Source organism: Piliocolobus tephrosceles, chromosome 17, assembly GCF_002776525.5.
Source record: "Piliocolobus tephrosceles isolate RC106 chromosome 17, ASM277652v3, whole genome shotgun sequence".
Classification (NCBI taxonomy): Eukaryota; Metazoa; Chordata; class Mammalia; order Primates; family Cercopithecidae; genus Piliocolobus; species Piliocolobus tephrosceles.
In genome coordinates this window covers 41,667,934-41,681,267 of record NC_045450.1, presented here as the reverse complement: position 1 = coordinate 41,681,267, position 13,334 = coordinate 41,667,934, and the positions used below count along the sequence as shown (strand labels likewise).

The window sequence follows — 13,334 nt, the reverse complement described above, 5'->3', positions numbered from 1 at the left end:
TTTTTGTATTTTTTAGTAGAGACGGGGTTTCACCGTGTTAGCCAGGATGGTCTCGATCTCCTGACCTCGTGATCCGCCCGTCTCAGCCTCCCAAAGTGCTGGGATTACAGGCTTGAGCCACCGCGCCCGGCCTAGAGGGTCCAAAGCTTTTGTCAGTACCCCTGGAGGGGCCATAATCCACTGCTGTAGAGGATGACAGAAGCCAAATAAGTCCTCTAGGAAGAAGCTGGTGCTTTGCTGGGATCCTTGTAGTGGGGAGCCCTGGTGCCTGCAGAGAGGGCTCGGGAGCACGTCGCTGTGGCCTGCCCACCTCACAGCATCAGGAATGCAGAGGAGCACCCCAGGACTCTTGGCTGCCATGAGGTTGAAGCTGGGGGACGGGGTTGTCAGAGCACAGGAAAGGACCAACTCCCCTGGGGAAGCTGGGCCCTGCCCCACCCTCCCACAACTCCTACCTTGTGATGGGACTCCAGGTAGGAGGCTGTAATGATGGGATCACCTGTCAGGGAAATGTCCACCCCGATGTCTCCATCTGAAAGGATACTGGCTGCAGGAGGAAAAGATCAAGGCGAGGCCTTAGGATGGGGGAACCGCCCTGAGTCACCGCTCCCCTGCATCCACACAGCTGCCCAAGCCTCCAGCCTCAGTGTTCCCCTCTGTAAAGTGGGACCTGGGTGTGCGGGGAGGGGTGTGGCACTTTTTCATGCTCTTTTTTCCCAAGTCTGTCTGTCTGGGTAGGTAGAGCCCTTCTAGAAGGCTGGTTCAGAGCATGGCACTTAGAGTCCAAGACTTGGGCTGAAACCCAGCTCTGCTCTGTACTGCAGAGGACAGGGCAGGGCCCTGACCTCGCTCAGCATCCGTGTCCTCATCTCCAATGAGCTAGGCTGTGTAAACGTGGATGAGTGCCCAGCCATGTGAGCAATCCAATTATCTTTTATCCTGATCTACTTCTCCAGGAGAATCTTGGAGTCCTCCTGGACTTAATCACCTGTCTGTCCTGAGTTCTATAGTCCAGAACAGTGGGTAGCAGATTTTTTCTATAAAGAACCAGACAATAAATATTTTAGGCTTTGCAGCGTATGTGGTCTCCATTGCAATCATCTGCTCTGCCGCTGTAATGCAAAAGCAACCACGGACAATATGCATGCCAGTGGGCATGGCTCCATTCCAATACAATTGTATTCACAAAAGTAGGCAGCCAGACACATTTGACCCACTAGCTAGAGTTTCCAACCCCTGGTGCAGAACCAATGTGAGGGATGGAGCACAGATGGCAGCATAAGTCCCCCTCCCTTCCTCCTCCCTCGAACCTGCATCAAGAGCCACATCCCCATGAAACAGCCCCTCCGACCTCCCAGCCCCCTCTGAATTCTGTGGCTGCCTGGGCCAGTCCAGAGACTCCTACCTCACTTTCCCTTCCTGTTAGCTTTGCCCACCCACATTCCCATTGACGGCACAGCTACCGGCATAGGGATCCCAGAGAGACAGACAAGGTTCCATCTAGGTGTATGCACCCATAGGAGTAGAGGGGAGGGAAGGGGAGGAAGGGATTGGCCACTCAAGGAGACAGAACTGTGCTCAGCCCTTCCTGCATTGCTCATCTGTGCCTTGGCAGGAGCCTAGGATGCCTGCCACGGGCCTGAGGCTGCCTGGAGCCTCCCCACCTGATACCCCACAGTGGCCCAGAGGACCCCCTCACCTGGAGTTCCACTGTTCCCTCACTGCCTCTGTTTACTGAGCACCTACTGTGTGCCAGGGTATAAGGAGCAGGCCGGCCACCTCCCTCTCCACAGGTGAGGCGCACAGCGGGAGGCCTTACAGCACAGCACAATAGCTGGGAGCGGGGGCTTAAGAGTTATTGGAGGGCCAAGGTTCAAATTCTGCTTCCACTTCCTAGTGGGGGGAAGGGGGTCCTCTCATCTCCAGAAATTTCTATTTCTTCCTCAGTGGAATGGGGGTTAGCGGTACCTCCCTTGCCAGGTGGTTGTGAGGATTCCATAGCTAATACAAGTGTTTGGTATGCAGCAGTCCTGGGCATGACGGAGCATCTACTGTGTGCAGGGTACCATTCAGGGCATCGTTCAGCAAACGATGGCTATTACTCTTATTATGATTGGCACAGGACAGTGCTTCCCACTTCTCAGACCACCTTCTTCTCTTATCTGGCGTCCCTCTCCATGACCAGGGGCGTCCCCACGGGACAGAGGATGAAACTGGGTCCTGAGTAGTTTCTTCTACACTGCACAGCCTGGTGGGAGGGCTCCCTTAACCCGAGGCCTGATGGGAGGGGAGGGAAGGGTCCCAGAAGGGCGGGGAGTTCCTGATCTCCACACTGCTTTCTTCCTCGTTATCTTTCATCAGATGTTTTCTCTACTTGAAATGTTGGTGACTGCAAGGTTCAGGGTGTTGGGTGATGATAATAGCGATCATAATAATAAGGGTTCAGAATGAGCCAGGTGTGAGGTACAAGGCACTATCTTATTTTACATACATTTTTTCCCACTCAATTCTCACAGCCACATTGTGGGGTAGATGCTATTATCGCCCCATTTTTGTCAATGAAGAGACTGAGATTCAGAGAGATTAAGTGACTTGCCCAATGTCACACAGCTTGTGAGGCTGCAGCCCAAAGGGGCAGAGATTTGCCAAAGCCTGCCCGTAACTAATCATCAAGTGTCAGAGCCAGACAGAGCCCACGGGACCTAGACAGGAGAAGTGATGGTCCCAAGGCCATGTAGTGCAACAGATGGCTTTCTGGCTCCCACCGCTGTCTTCTGAGGCATGCAGACAGAAACACACTCACCAGCCCTTGTCTGGACAAAATCAGCCATGATGTTGGAGATGACGTTGATCTCTTTGCAGATCTGGGGCAGACAGAGCAGGTGCTTTCCAGGGAGGAAAGGAGGCCAGAGGAGGGGCAAGGCAGTGCCTCCTTCCAGCTGCGTGTTGGTGGCAGTGCTGGGAACTGGCACAGGGGACTGGCCACGTGGGAAAGGTGGGAGTGGCACCTTCTCAGGGAAGGGCAGGGGAGAAAGGGCTCCAGCCTCCCGGGCATGGCCCTGGACCACAGGGAGTCAGCCAGCCCCACTCACCTGTCCCTTCAGGACCAGCTTCAGGGTGAAGGAGATGAAGTTTGTGAACAGCTGCTTGATCCACCCGGGCCTGAGGGCAGCAAGCACCACAATAAGCCCCTGACCAGTCCTGTGCATCCATGGAGCGCCTACTGTGTAGCAGGCACCATTCAGGGCTCTGCTGGCCCTGATTCGTGTAGCTCAGGAAGTAAGAATTATCACCCCCATTTTGCAGCTGAGAACATGGAGCCTCAGACCCAAGAATTAACTGTGGCACCATCCCAGAATTCCTTGGGAGGGGCCCAGCTCCTGTGACGCTCACACCTGTCACATACATGAGAACGTGTCTGGAGTCCAAATTCACACATGTGTCCATCTGCTCCAGAGGCAGAAAATGGCCTGAATAGAGGGTTCCTCTCCAGACCCTACCTACCAGTTCCCTTCTGCCTTCCAGGTTTGGCATTGGTTACGTGACTAGGGTCTCTCCAAACCTCGTTATCTTCCTCTGTGCAATGGGGTTACCCACAGCTCCTTGACAGAGGGTATTGGCCAAGACAAAAAGCCCCACCCCGGGAAGCAGGAGAGTAAAGTGTCTAGGAACTCAGCTTCTGGGGTCAGAGAATGCTGGGTTCAAATCCTACTCCCACCACTCAGTGGCGAGCTGTGTGTCCTCGGCAAGTTACTTAGCTTGGCTGGAGTTTTATCTGTGAGTTAGTGTGGTCCTTAGGATGTAGGATGCACTCTGTAGATACGAGCTTTCCCTTTCTAACCTCTCTGTGACTCAGTTTACCCATATATAAAAAGGGGATGATAACCGAACCTCTATCCTAGGGTTGGTTTTAAGGACAAAATAAATTAATTCATGAAAAGGGCTTGGAATAGTGCTTTGCACACAGCAAGTTCTTAGTAGCTGTTAGTTATTAGCTGTTGGTTATTGCTTTTTCCAGCCTTTGAGGGTGTATTGATGGGAAGGGGTAGGAAGTGACCCCACTGAAGGTATTGCTACCCCCAGGTTTGGCCACCCACAAGCATGCCCTGTGTGGGGTTGAGCCTGGAGGGGGCCGTGGACATGCTAACAGGATGGGCACAAGCAGGAATGGGGGCCACAGGGTGGTGTACTTACTCTCGCTCCCCTTGGAGATGCAGGAGCAGCTTATGGAAAGACAGGTAGCAGTCAGGGGCATCAGTCCTCACTCTACCAGAGTCACAGGCTGCAGGGAGACCCAACACGACCTCAGGGCAGCCTCCACTATTGGATGGTATCCACATGCTGCCCAGGCCAGCCAAGAGCTTGGCCTGCTCTTGGCTCCCCAGCCCTGCAAACGTCCCAGGCCAGGCTTCCTTTGGTGGCCCCAGAACCCTCTGCCTGCATAACCTCCCGCTCTGCTGAGGACAAGCCCTGGAGTCCAGCTCCCACCTCCCCAGAGGATGCTGTACACATACTCAGTTGTGTGTTGATCTGGAGGTCAATGGCAGAGTCGATCTCGAAGTCAATGGACTGATCAATGCCCAGCCTGGAAAGAGCCAAGGACCCAGGACTCTCATTCAGCTCTCCAGCCCAGAGAGGGCCAGGGCATAAGGCATCAGCTGACAGGAATGCTTACCCCCAGGCAGTGGTGTAGCCATACTTCAGGGTCCCCTTGAAGACCACAGACACGTTCTGAATGGAGACGTCAATGGACTTGGCCTCCACCAGCTCCACCCGGCTGCTGGCGATGGACAAGTGGCTGATCTGGATGCTGGGAAGGAACGGTAGTGAGGAAGGATGTCGGGGATCATCCAGGTTGCCCAAGGAGCGAGCCTCCAATTTTGCCTTGGTGAGGGTGGAAGATAGAATTATGGCCCCCAAAATGTCCGCCTCCTAATCCACAGAACCTGCAAATATGTTACCCAACGTGTCAAACCCTGGGTACCGCACTCAACTCATGTTACCCATATGCAAATAGGGTCAAGTTAAGGACCTTGGGGGTAGGTGTGGAGATGATCCTAGATTTTCTGGGTGGTCCCAATGTAATCACAGGCTGCTGAAAAGTGGAAGACGAGGCAGAAGAGGAGAGGTGGGGGAGGGGTGACCAGGGAAGAACGCCCAGAGAGAGTCAACCCTGCTGGGCCGAAGATGGAGGGAACCATGCTCATGGGGAAATTTCTATGTAGAAATGCCTATCTTTAGAAAAGAGAAAGATCTCAAGTCAATAATCACACTTTCCACCTCGAGGAACTTGAAAAATAAGGGTACCCTAAGCCCAAAGCTAGCAGAAGGAAGGAAGTAATCAGGATCTTAGTGCCTATGAATGAAATAATAGAAAAACAACAACAATCAGTGAAAACAATTGTTGGTCTTTCCAAAAGGTCAACAAAATCAACAAACCTTTAGCTAGACTGGCAAGAAAAAAAAAAGATTGAAATTACTAAAAACAGAAATAAAAGCAAGGCCATAATTACTAATCTTACAGAAATAAAAGGAATTATGAGAGAATACTATGAACAATTGTATGCCAACAAATGAGATAAATTAGATGAAATGAAATGGACAAATTCTTAGAAATGTAAATGGTATGTAAGGAAGGGTGAAAATTGATTCGGAAGAGTATGGATACACCAGCAGAAGTCAAGTTAGATCAAAAATAGATTGGCAGGCCAGCGTGGTGGCTCACGCCTGTAATCCTATCACTTTGGGAGGCCGAGGAGGGCAGATCACCTGAGGTCAGGAGTTCATGACCAGCCTGGCCAACATGGTGAAATCTCGTCACCACAAAAATGCAAAAAAATTAAACAGGCATGATGACAGGTGTCTGTAGTCCCAGCTACCCAGGAGGCTGAGGCAGGAGAATAGCTTGAACCCAGGAGACAGAGGTTGCAGTGAGCTGAGGTCGTGCCATTACACTCCAGCCTAGGTGACAGAGTCTTACTCTGTCGCCAAAAAAACCAAAAAAATAGATAGACAAAACGTTGCATATCTACATCAAAACATCTCATGTACCCCATAAATATATACACCTACTATGTATTCACAAAAATTAAAAATATTTTTTTAAAAATAGATTGGCAAAGACTTACAGTATAGGAAACAACCAGATTGCTCCAAATTCTTCTTCTTCTTTTTTTTTTAGTTTGTTCTTTGTTTTGTTTTGTTTTTTGAGACAGGGTGACTCTCTGTTGCCCAGGCCAGAGTGCAGTTGTGTAATCACAGCTCACTGCAGCCTCGAATTCCAACGAGCCTCCTGCCTCAGCCTCTGGAATAGCTGGGACCACAGGCAGGCACCAACAGTGCCTGGCCAATTTTCGTATTTTTGGTGCAGATGGGGGTCTCACTATGTTGAACAGACTCCACATTCTTCTAAATGCTCTAATTTAGAATTAGACCGTACTACAATCTCCAATCCTCTTTCAGTTCTACAGAATTTTAAACCTCGTACCAATATATTTTTTTTTTTGAGACTGAGTCTGAGTCTGCTCAGGCTGGAGTTCAGTGGCACGATCTTGGCTCACTGCAGTCTCTGCCTCCTGGGTTCAAGTGATTCTCCTGCCTCAGCCTCCCTAGAAGCTGAAATTACAGGCTCCCGCCACCATGCCCAGCTAATGTTTGTACTTTTAGTAGAGACGGGGTTTCACCATGTTGCCAGGCTGATCTTGAACTCCTGACCTCAGGTGATTGCCCCACCTCAGCCTCCCAAAGCACTGGGGTTACAGTTGTGAGCCACCATGCCCAGCCTTTTTTTTTTTTTTTGAGACAGAATTTTGCTCTTGTCGCCCAGGCTGGAGTGCAATGGGCAATCGCAGCTCACTGCAGTCTCCACCTCCTGGGATCAGTGATTCTCCTGCCTCAGCCTCCTGAGTAGCTGGGATTACACCACGCCAGCTAATTTTGTATTTTTAGTAGAGATAGTGTTTCACCATGTTGGCCAGGCTGGTCTTGAACTCCTGACCTCAGGTGATCTGCCTGCCTTGGCCTCCCAAAGTGCTGGGATTATAGGTTTGAGCCACTGTGCCGGGGTGGAGTCTCTTCTGGTAATAGCTACATAAGCTCCTAACACACTAACCTCCTTTGATGACTAAATTCTTGACCTCTGCACAGAATACAATAAACACCACCTGAGGCATTAGAGAGTAAGTGAAAACAGTCAGACTAGGCCAGGCGCAGTGGCTCACACCTGTAATCTCAGTACTTTGGGAGGCCGAGGCAGGTGGATCACCTGAGGTCAGTTATTCGAGACCAGCCTGGCCAGCATGGTGAAATCCCATCTATACCAAAAATGAAAAAAAAAAAAAACAAATTAGTGGGGCATGGTGGCATATGCCTGTGGTCCCAGCTGCTCGGGAGGTTGAGATAGGAGAATCGCTTGAACCCAGGAGGCGGAAGTTGCAGTGAGTCATGATCGTGCCATTGCACTCCAGCCTGGGCGACAAGTGCACAACTCTGTCTTAAAAACAAACAAACAAAAAACCCACAAACAACCCACCAACAAACAAACAGAAAAACCCAGCTGGATTGCAGGGGAGATGCCGGGTGGAAGAAAACAGCGCAGGGTGCGTTTCCCCATTTTCACAGATTCTAGCACGAAGGTGGGCTCCAGCTTGCACTGTGAGAAAAGACAGTGGGAAAAGGCCCTTTCAAGGTCTTGAACTCTGGTAGATCATAGTTTTTCTGGCCTAGAGAACCAGAGGACAGGATTTGGGACAATCACAGCTGCTGGAAAGCAGGGGGAATACCATAAATGAGAAAGTCAGAGCAGGGAGCCCCCCTCACCCCAAATAAAAGGAGATGGAGGGAAGCCAAGGAATGGGGGAAGCCTCTAGAAGCTGGAGAAGGCAAGGGAATTAATTCTTCCCTATAGCCCCCAGAAGGAATCTGGTTCTGCTGACATCTTGATCTTGGCTCAGGGAGCGCCATGGTGGACTTCTAGCCTTTTTAACTGTGAAATGATAAACTTGAGTCATTTTAAGCCACTAAACTTGGAGTGATTTTTTACGGCAGAAAATAGGAAACTGATACAGAGGGCTTCCCTGAGGAGGTGACACCAGATAGAGGGTGGGAGTTTGGAAGATAGTAGGAGGCTCGGCTTGGAGGAGGCCTCAGCCAGGCCCCGGGGGCAGAGGTGGAGCTGCACAGTTGGAGAAGTGTTGGACCTGGGGTCTTAATGTAGGTCCAGCAGAGGATCTGTGCCGCCGGGGACTTGGTCAGAGGTGGGGCTCAGTGAAGGCCCTTAGGAAGCAAGCATCAGAGAGGAGAGACTGCAGGCAGGGAGGCCAGTGGGCCACATTCACTCTCAAACCCCTCTACCCTTGCTGAACTCTCCCCGGGGCCTGGTTTGAGCGCATGGAATATGACAAAATAGAAGCGGCCATCACGTTCCGAACACATGCTGTGTGGCAGGCACTGTGCTGAGAGTTTACACACATTTCCTCGTTTAATCCTCACAGCTACTCACGAGGTGGTCACTATTGCTGTACCCAGTGAACTGACACAGAAATGACTCAGACTGCTTATGTGGCTTCAGAAAACCTCAGCAGAAGGGAATTTGATCCTGGGTCCATCCCACTCCAAATCCCATATTATAAGCCACTATGACACACTGCGCCCAGCAAGGAGAATCCACGTATATCTGGCTTTCCCTGTCTGTTCTGTTGTATCTTATTCTACTCCATTTAGAGAGAATAGTGTGAAGAATTCTCATCTTAGCCATGATTCAGCTTCATCTAATGTTAATCATGGCCAATCATATTTATGGCCAATCATATTTTATTTCTACCCCACCCATATATGTTTGGGATAACAGTTATATATCAATGACTATGACATCTAGTCTATGGCAGTCTGGTCTTACTGAATTATTGCTAATTTATTAAGGGTGCTATCTCTTTAACTTCTCAAGACGCTTTTGCCATGTCTGACCTCTTGCAACATAGGCGTAGGATAGCATTATCCTCTTTTATTTTTTAGCAACACAGTCTTGCTCTCTCACCCAGGCTGGAATGCAGTGACGCAATCATAGCAGCCTTGACCTCCCAGGCTCAAGTGATCCTCCTACCTCGGCCTCCTGAGTAGCTGGGACTGCAGGCACGCACCATCACACCCAGCTAATTTTTAACTTTTTCATAGAGACAGGTGGTCTTGAACCCTGGCTGAAGTAATCCTCCTGCCTTGGCCTCCCAAAGTGCTGGGATCACAGGCGTGAACCACTGGACTTTGCCCATTATTCTCTTTTACAGAAGCCTAAACTGAAGCCCAAGGTCGCACAGAGGGCGTGGCTGCGCGAGACCTGGGACGCCCCACAGCACCCCCTAGCGGCAGCAGTTTTCCTGCAAAAGGCGAAGCGGCATCGCTGCACCGCTGGCGCCCCCTGGTGGCTCAGAAACATTTAGCAAGACTACAGGCCCAAAGTGCGCGGGTAGCAGAGACGACCCCTGGGGAGCATGTTTAGCGGGGCTGGAGAGGAGGAGGAGATTGGCTTTAAGACAAAGACAAGGTCCCTGAACAATGTCCGCCCCACCCTTGGGGCCTCAGACCGACACACAGACGAGGACCCAGGCTCCAGGGCAGCCTGAGGTGCCAGGAAGGTGGCTGAGTTCCTGAGACTGAGCTGAGTTTGCACGTGAGCTCAGCCAGACTGCGAAACCTCTATCAGCTCCTGTTTCCGTATTTGTTAAGCAGGGCCATCCGGGCGGTAACATTATCCTCTTTTACAGAAAAGGCTAAATAAAATATATGATAAAGATTAAGATAGGCTGGGCGCCATGGCTCACGCCTGCAATCCCAGGACTTTAGGAGGCCGAGGCAGGCGGATCACTTGAGGTCAGGAGTTCATAATCAGGTCAACATGGTGAAACCCCGTCCCTACTAAAAATACAAAAATTAGCCGGGCGTGGTGGCGGGCACCCGTAATCCCAACTACTAGGGAGGCTGAGGCAGGAGAATATCTTGAACCCGGGAGGTGGAGGTTGCAGTGAGCTGAGATCGCGCCACTGCACTCCATCCTGGGTGACAAAGAGAGACTCCATCTCAATCAGTCAATCAATCAATCAATCAATCAAGATTAAGATAGATAAAGAACCAGGCGTGGTGGCTCACGCCTGTAATCTCAGCACTTCGGGAGACTGAGGTGGGCAGATCACTTAAGGTCAGGCGTTGGAGACAAGTCTGGCCAACATGGTGAAATCCCATCTCTACTAAAAATACAAAAATTACCCGGATGGGCCGGGCGCGGTGGCTCAAGCCTGTAATCCCAGCACTTTGGGAGGCCGAGACGGGTGGATCACGAGGTCAGGAGATCGAGACCATCCTGGCTAATACGGTGAAACCCCGTCTCTACGAAAAAATGCAAAAAAAAACTAGCCGGGCAACGAGGCGGGCGCCTGTAGTCCCAGCTACTCAGCTACTCGGCAGGCTGAGGCAGGACAATGGCGTAAACCCGGGAGGCGGAGCTGGTAGTGAGCTGAGATCCGGCCACTGCACTCCAGCCTGAGCGACAGAGCGAGACTCTGTCTCAAAACAAAAACAAAAACAAAAACAAAACAAAACAAAACAAAATTACCCGGATGTGGTGGCATGTGCCTGTAATTCCAGCTACTCTGGAGGCTGAGGCACGAAAATTGCTTGAACCTGGAGACGGAAGTTGCAATGGGCTGAGACTGTGCCACTGCACTCCAGCCTAAGTGACAGAGGGAGACTCTGTCTCAAAAAAATGAAAAAAAGAAAGAACAAATATATGATAAAGGTGACAATAAAATGAGATATTGTTTGTAAAAGCACCTGGCCCACAACCGACCCTTGGCTATTACGATCATCCCAAATAAAGTCAAGATACTCATTTTAGGCTTGGGGTGGGGGACTGGTTGAGGCCAAGAGTTCAAGACCAACCTGGCCACCATAGCAAGACCTCTGTCTCTAAGAAAACAACATTCATAATTTTTTTTAAAAAATACACCTATTTTGTTGAGATCTCTCTACCCTACCCTCCTATTCACCCCCAAATAAGACCTCCATCGTCCCAGGGCAGTGGGAAAGGACCCTTTGAAGCCTGACTCTTAGAGGGGCTGTTGGAGAGGTTGATACACTCCAAGAAATCCCCCAGGTCACCAGGGGATGGAGCGTGGGGTTAGGGGAGGTGTCAGGGTCTGGTTCCAAATCAAGGGGAAAGACCAGAGTTACCCCGCCCCCCCCCCCCCCCCCCCACCCCCGCCCTGCTGACCTTCCTCCCTGTGGGCTGGGGGAAAGCCCCAGGCTGTTCCTCCCTCCTCCCTACCCCCAGCCTGGTCACACTCGAGGCCCGACTCACTTGTGCAACCCATACTTGACTTGGCCAAGGAGCATCATGGCCTTCTCGCCCGTGATATTTGGGTAGCTGGCTCGCTGGAAGGCGGTCTGGATCACCTTGGCAGTCTCTTGGTTCACTAGAGGGGAGGGCAGTGGCTGAGGGGCTGTAGGCCCGTGCGAAACCCCCTGCTCCCACCCCCAAGCAGCCTTGGCCATGACTCAGCCTCTCTGGGATGAGGCTTCCCAGTAGGCCTTAAAGCTGAGGCCTCCCTCTCGGTTTAAGGTCGATGGCAATTCTAGGGGACACAGAGAGCTCTGACCCTGACCCCAGCTAGCGATCCTGATCATACCCTAGCCTCTGGATCCTGACACATGGGAACCCCATGATCCCAGTCAAATGGCAGCCCTGAGCCCAGTCACACACTAACCTTAGTCTCACCCAGACGATGCTGTGACACTCTCTGTAGTCCTGGGGGTCTATAATTCTGGCTCTTGAACTTGGCGATATTCTATTTTAGAAATCGTATCATTTAGCCTCCCTATACCCTTATTGTATTGAGCAAGAGGCTGAGGCCCAGAGAGGGCAGGGGAGCTGGCCAAAGTCACACAACAGTCAGTGATGGAGCCTCTGTCACCTGAGCTCATGGCAACCCCTGACTCTGGCCATAGAGTGACCCCCAACACCAAATATACACCAACCTCCTAATCTTTACCCCCTAACTCAACCCCCTAACCTGGCTCAGATCTGAACCCTAACTCGAACCCCAGTGATTCTGGGTCTCAGACAAACAGAAATCCCTACACCTGGCTATTTGCAACCCAGCTAGGACCAGAAGGTCAAAGAACTTGACCTTGAAGGTGAGGTCAGGAGAGGGTGAGGACAGCTCCACTCAGCCCATTCCCTCCCAGGGCACTCCTCTCTCTGGACTAGTGTGGCAGCCAGCTTCAGAGCTGGCTTCAGACCACGGAGGCTCCTGGCATAGTGGGTGTCTGTGAAAAGACCCCTGGCAGGGCAGACAGATGCACTGATACTTACACACCAGGAGGGAAGGCTTGGTGATGCGGCACACAATGCCTGCCTTGTGTGAGGTACCTTTGGAGCAGGCGTGGACATTGCCCAGCAGGGCCAGGGTCAGGACGGTGGCAGCCAGCATGGTTATCAGGCAGTCAGTCGTGCATGAGTGGCCCCAGCCGTTCAGCCTGGAGCCTGTATATATATATATGTCCTCCCAGCCCCCACGGAACATGAGGCTCTTCCAGGCAGCAGGGTCTTCCTGGCCCCAGAGATTTACCTCCTTCCTGCCCAGCCCCAGCGGCCTCCTCTCGAGTTCAGAGCCAGACATTCGACAAGAGCACCCCAACTTCTCCTTGTCTCCCCTCAACCATCTACACCATTTTTGCCATCCCTTATGTTATCTGGATAATCGCTTAATATGTTTCCATGAATTCATTTATTTTTTACTTAAATAAATATATCTAGGAATAAACTTTCTCTCTCAGTTGCCATAAATAGAGGCAAAATACATTGCCAAAATACAATGACTATGAGAAAAAGACATTGAATTCTTGCCAAATACTGTTGCCCGACAATGACCCCAAGCTTGAAGCCTGTTGTTGCATGTAAAGTAAAACTCAGTAGAAAAAGGGAGAGGGCTTCAAGAGCGCTAGAGAAACTCTAGCATCGACTTTTCCCTTGCTCTGATTTGAAAGCTTGAAAGGATAATGTCCGCACTGTAGTATTCCATGGCATTTGATGCTGCGTCTGGGTACCCCAAAAAGAGTCCTCTATGTAAACTTTCCTTGATATGCATAAAATAACTCTGGGTGGGTACACAGCCTCTGAGATCATTGGCTGCCTCTGGGAGAAACTGGGTATCTGGGGGAAAGGGGCAGAGCGGGGGGGACGTCTGTGGCATTTGAATTCTGAGTCATGTGAATGTGTTATCTTTCAAAAAATTACAACATACAGTACTTTACCTACAGCTGGGGCCAAGAACTGCCCTGCAGCA

General features: G+C 51.0%; 1 protein-coding gene across 1 annotated transcript in view; it reads right to left on the bottom strand.

Annotated features, from left to right (window-relative positions):
* CETP (cholesteryl ester transfer protein) overlaps window positions 1-12,534 on the bottom strand; it is a 26,293-nt gene extending 13,759 nt beyond the window's left edge. The window contains exons 1-8 of the mRNA XM_026456874.1: window positions 12,362-12,534; window positions 11,348-11,462; window positions 4,676-4,810; window positions 4,515-4,585; window positions 4,195-4,282; window positions 3,093-3,162; window positions 2,804-2,864; window positions 456-547 (exon numbers count right to left, since the gene is read on the bottom strand). Coding sequence (XP_026312659.1) covers window positions 456-547; window positions 2,804-2,864; window positions 3,093-3,162; window positions 4,195-4,282; window positions 4,515-4,585; window positions 4,676-4,810; window positions 11,348-11,462; window positions 12,362-12,479 — 750 coding nt within the window. The 5' untranslated portion in view covers window positions 12,480-12,534. The remainder of the gene's footprint in view (window positions 1-455; window positions 548-2,803; window positions 2,865-3,092; window positions 3,163-4,194; window positions 4,283-4,514; window positions 4,586-4,675; window positions 4,811-11,347; window positions 11,463-12,361) is intronic.
* Window positions 12,535-13,334: the final 800 nt, after the last annotated feature.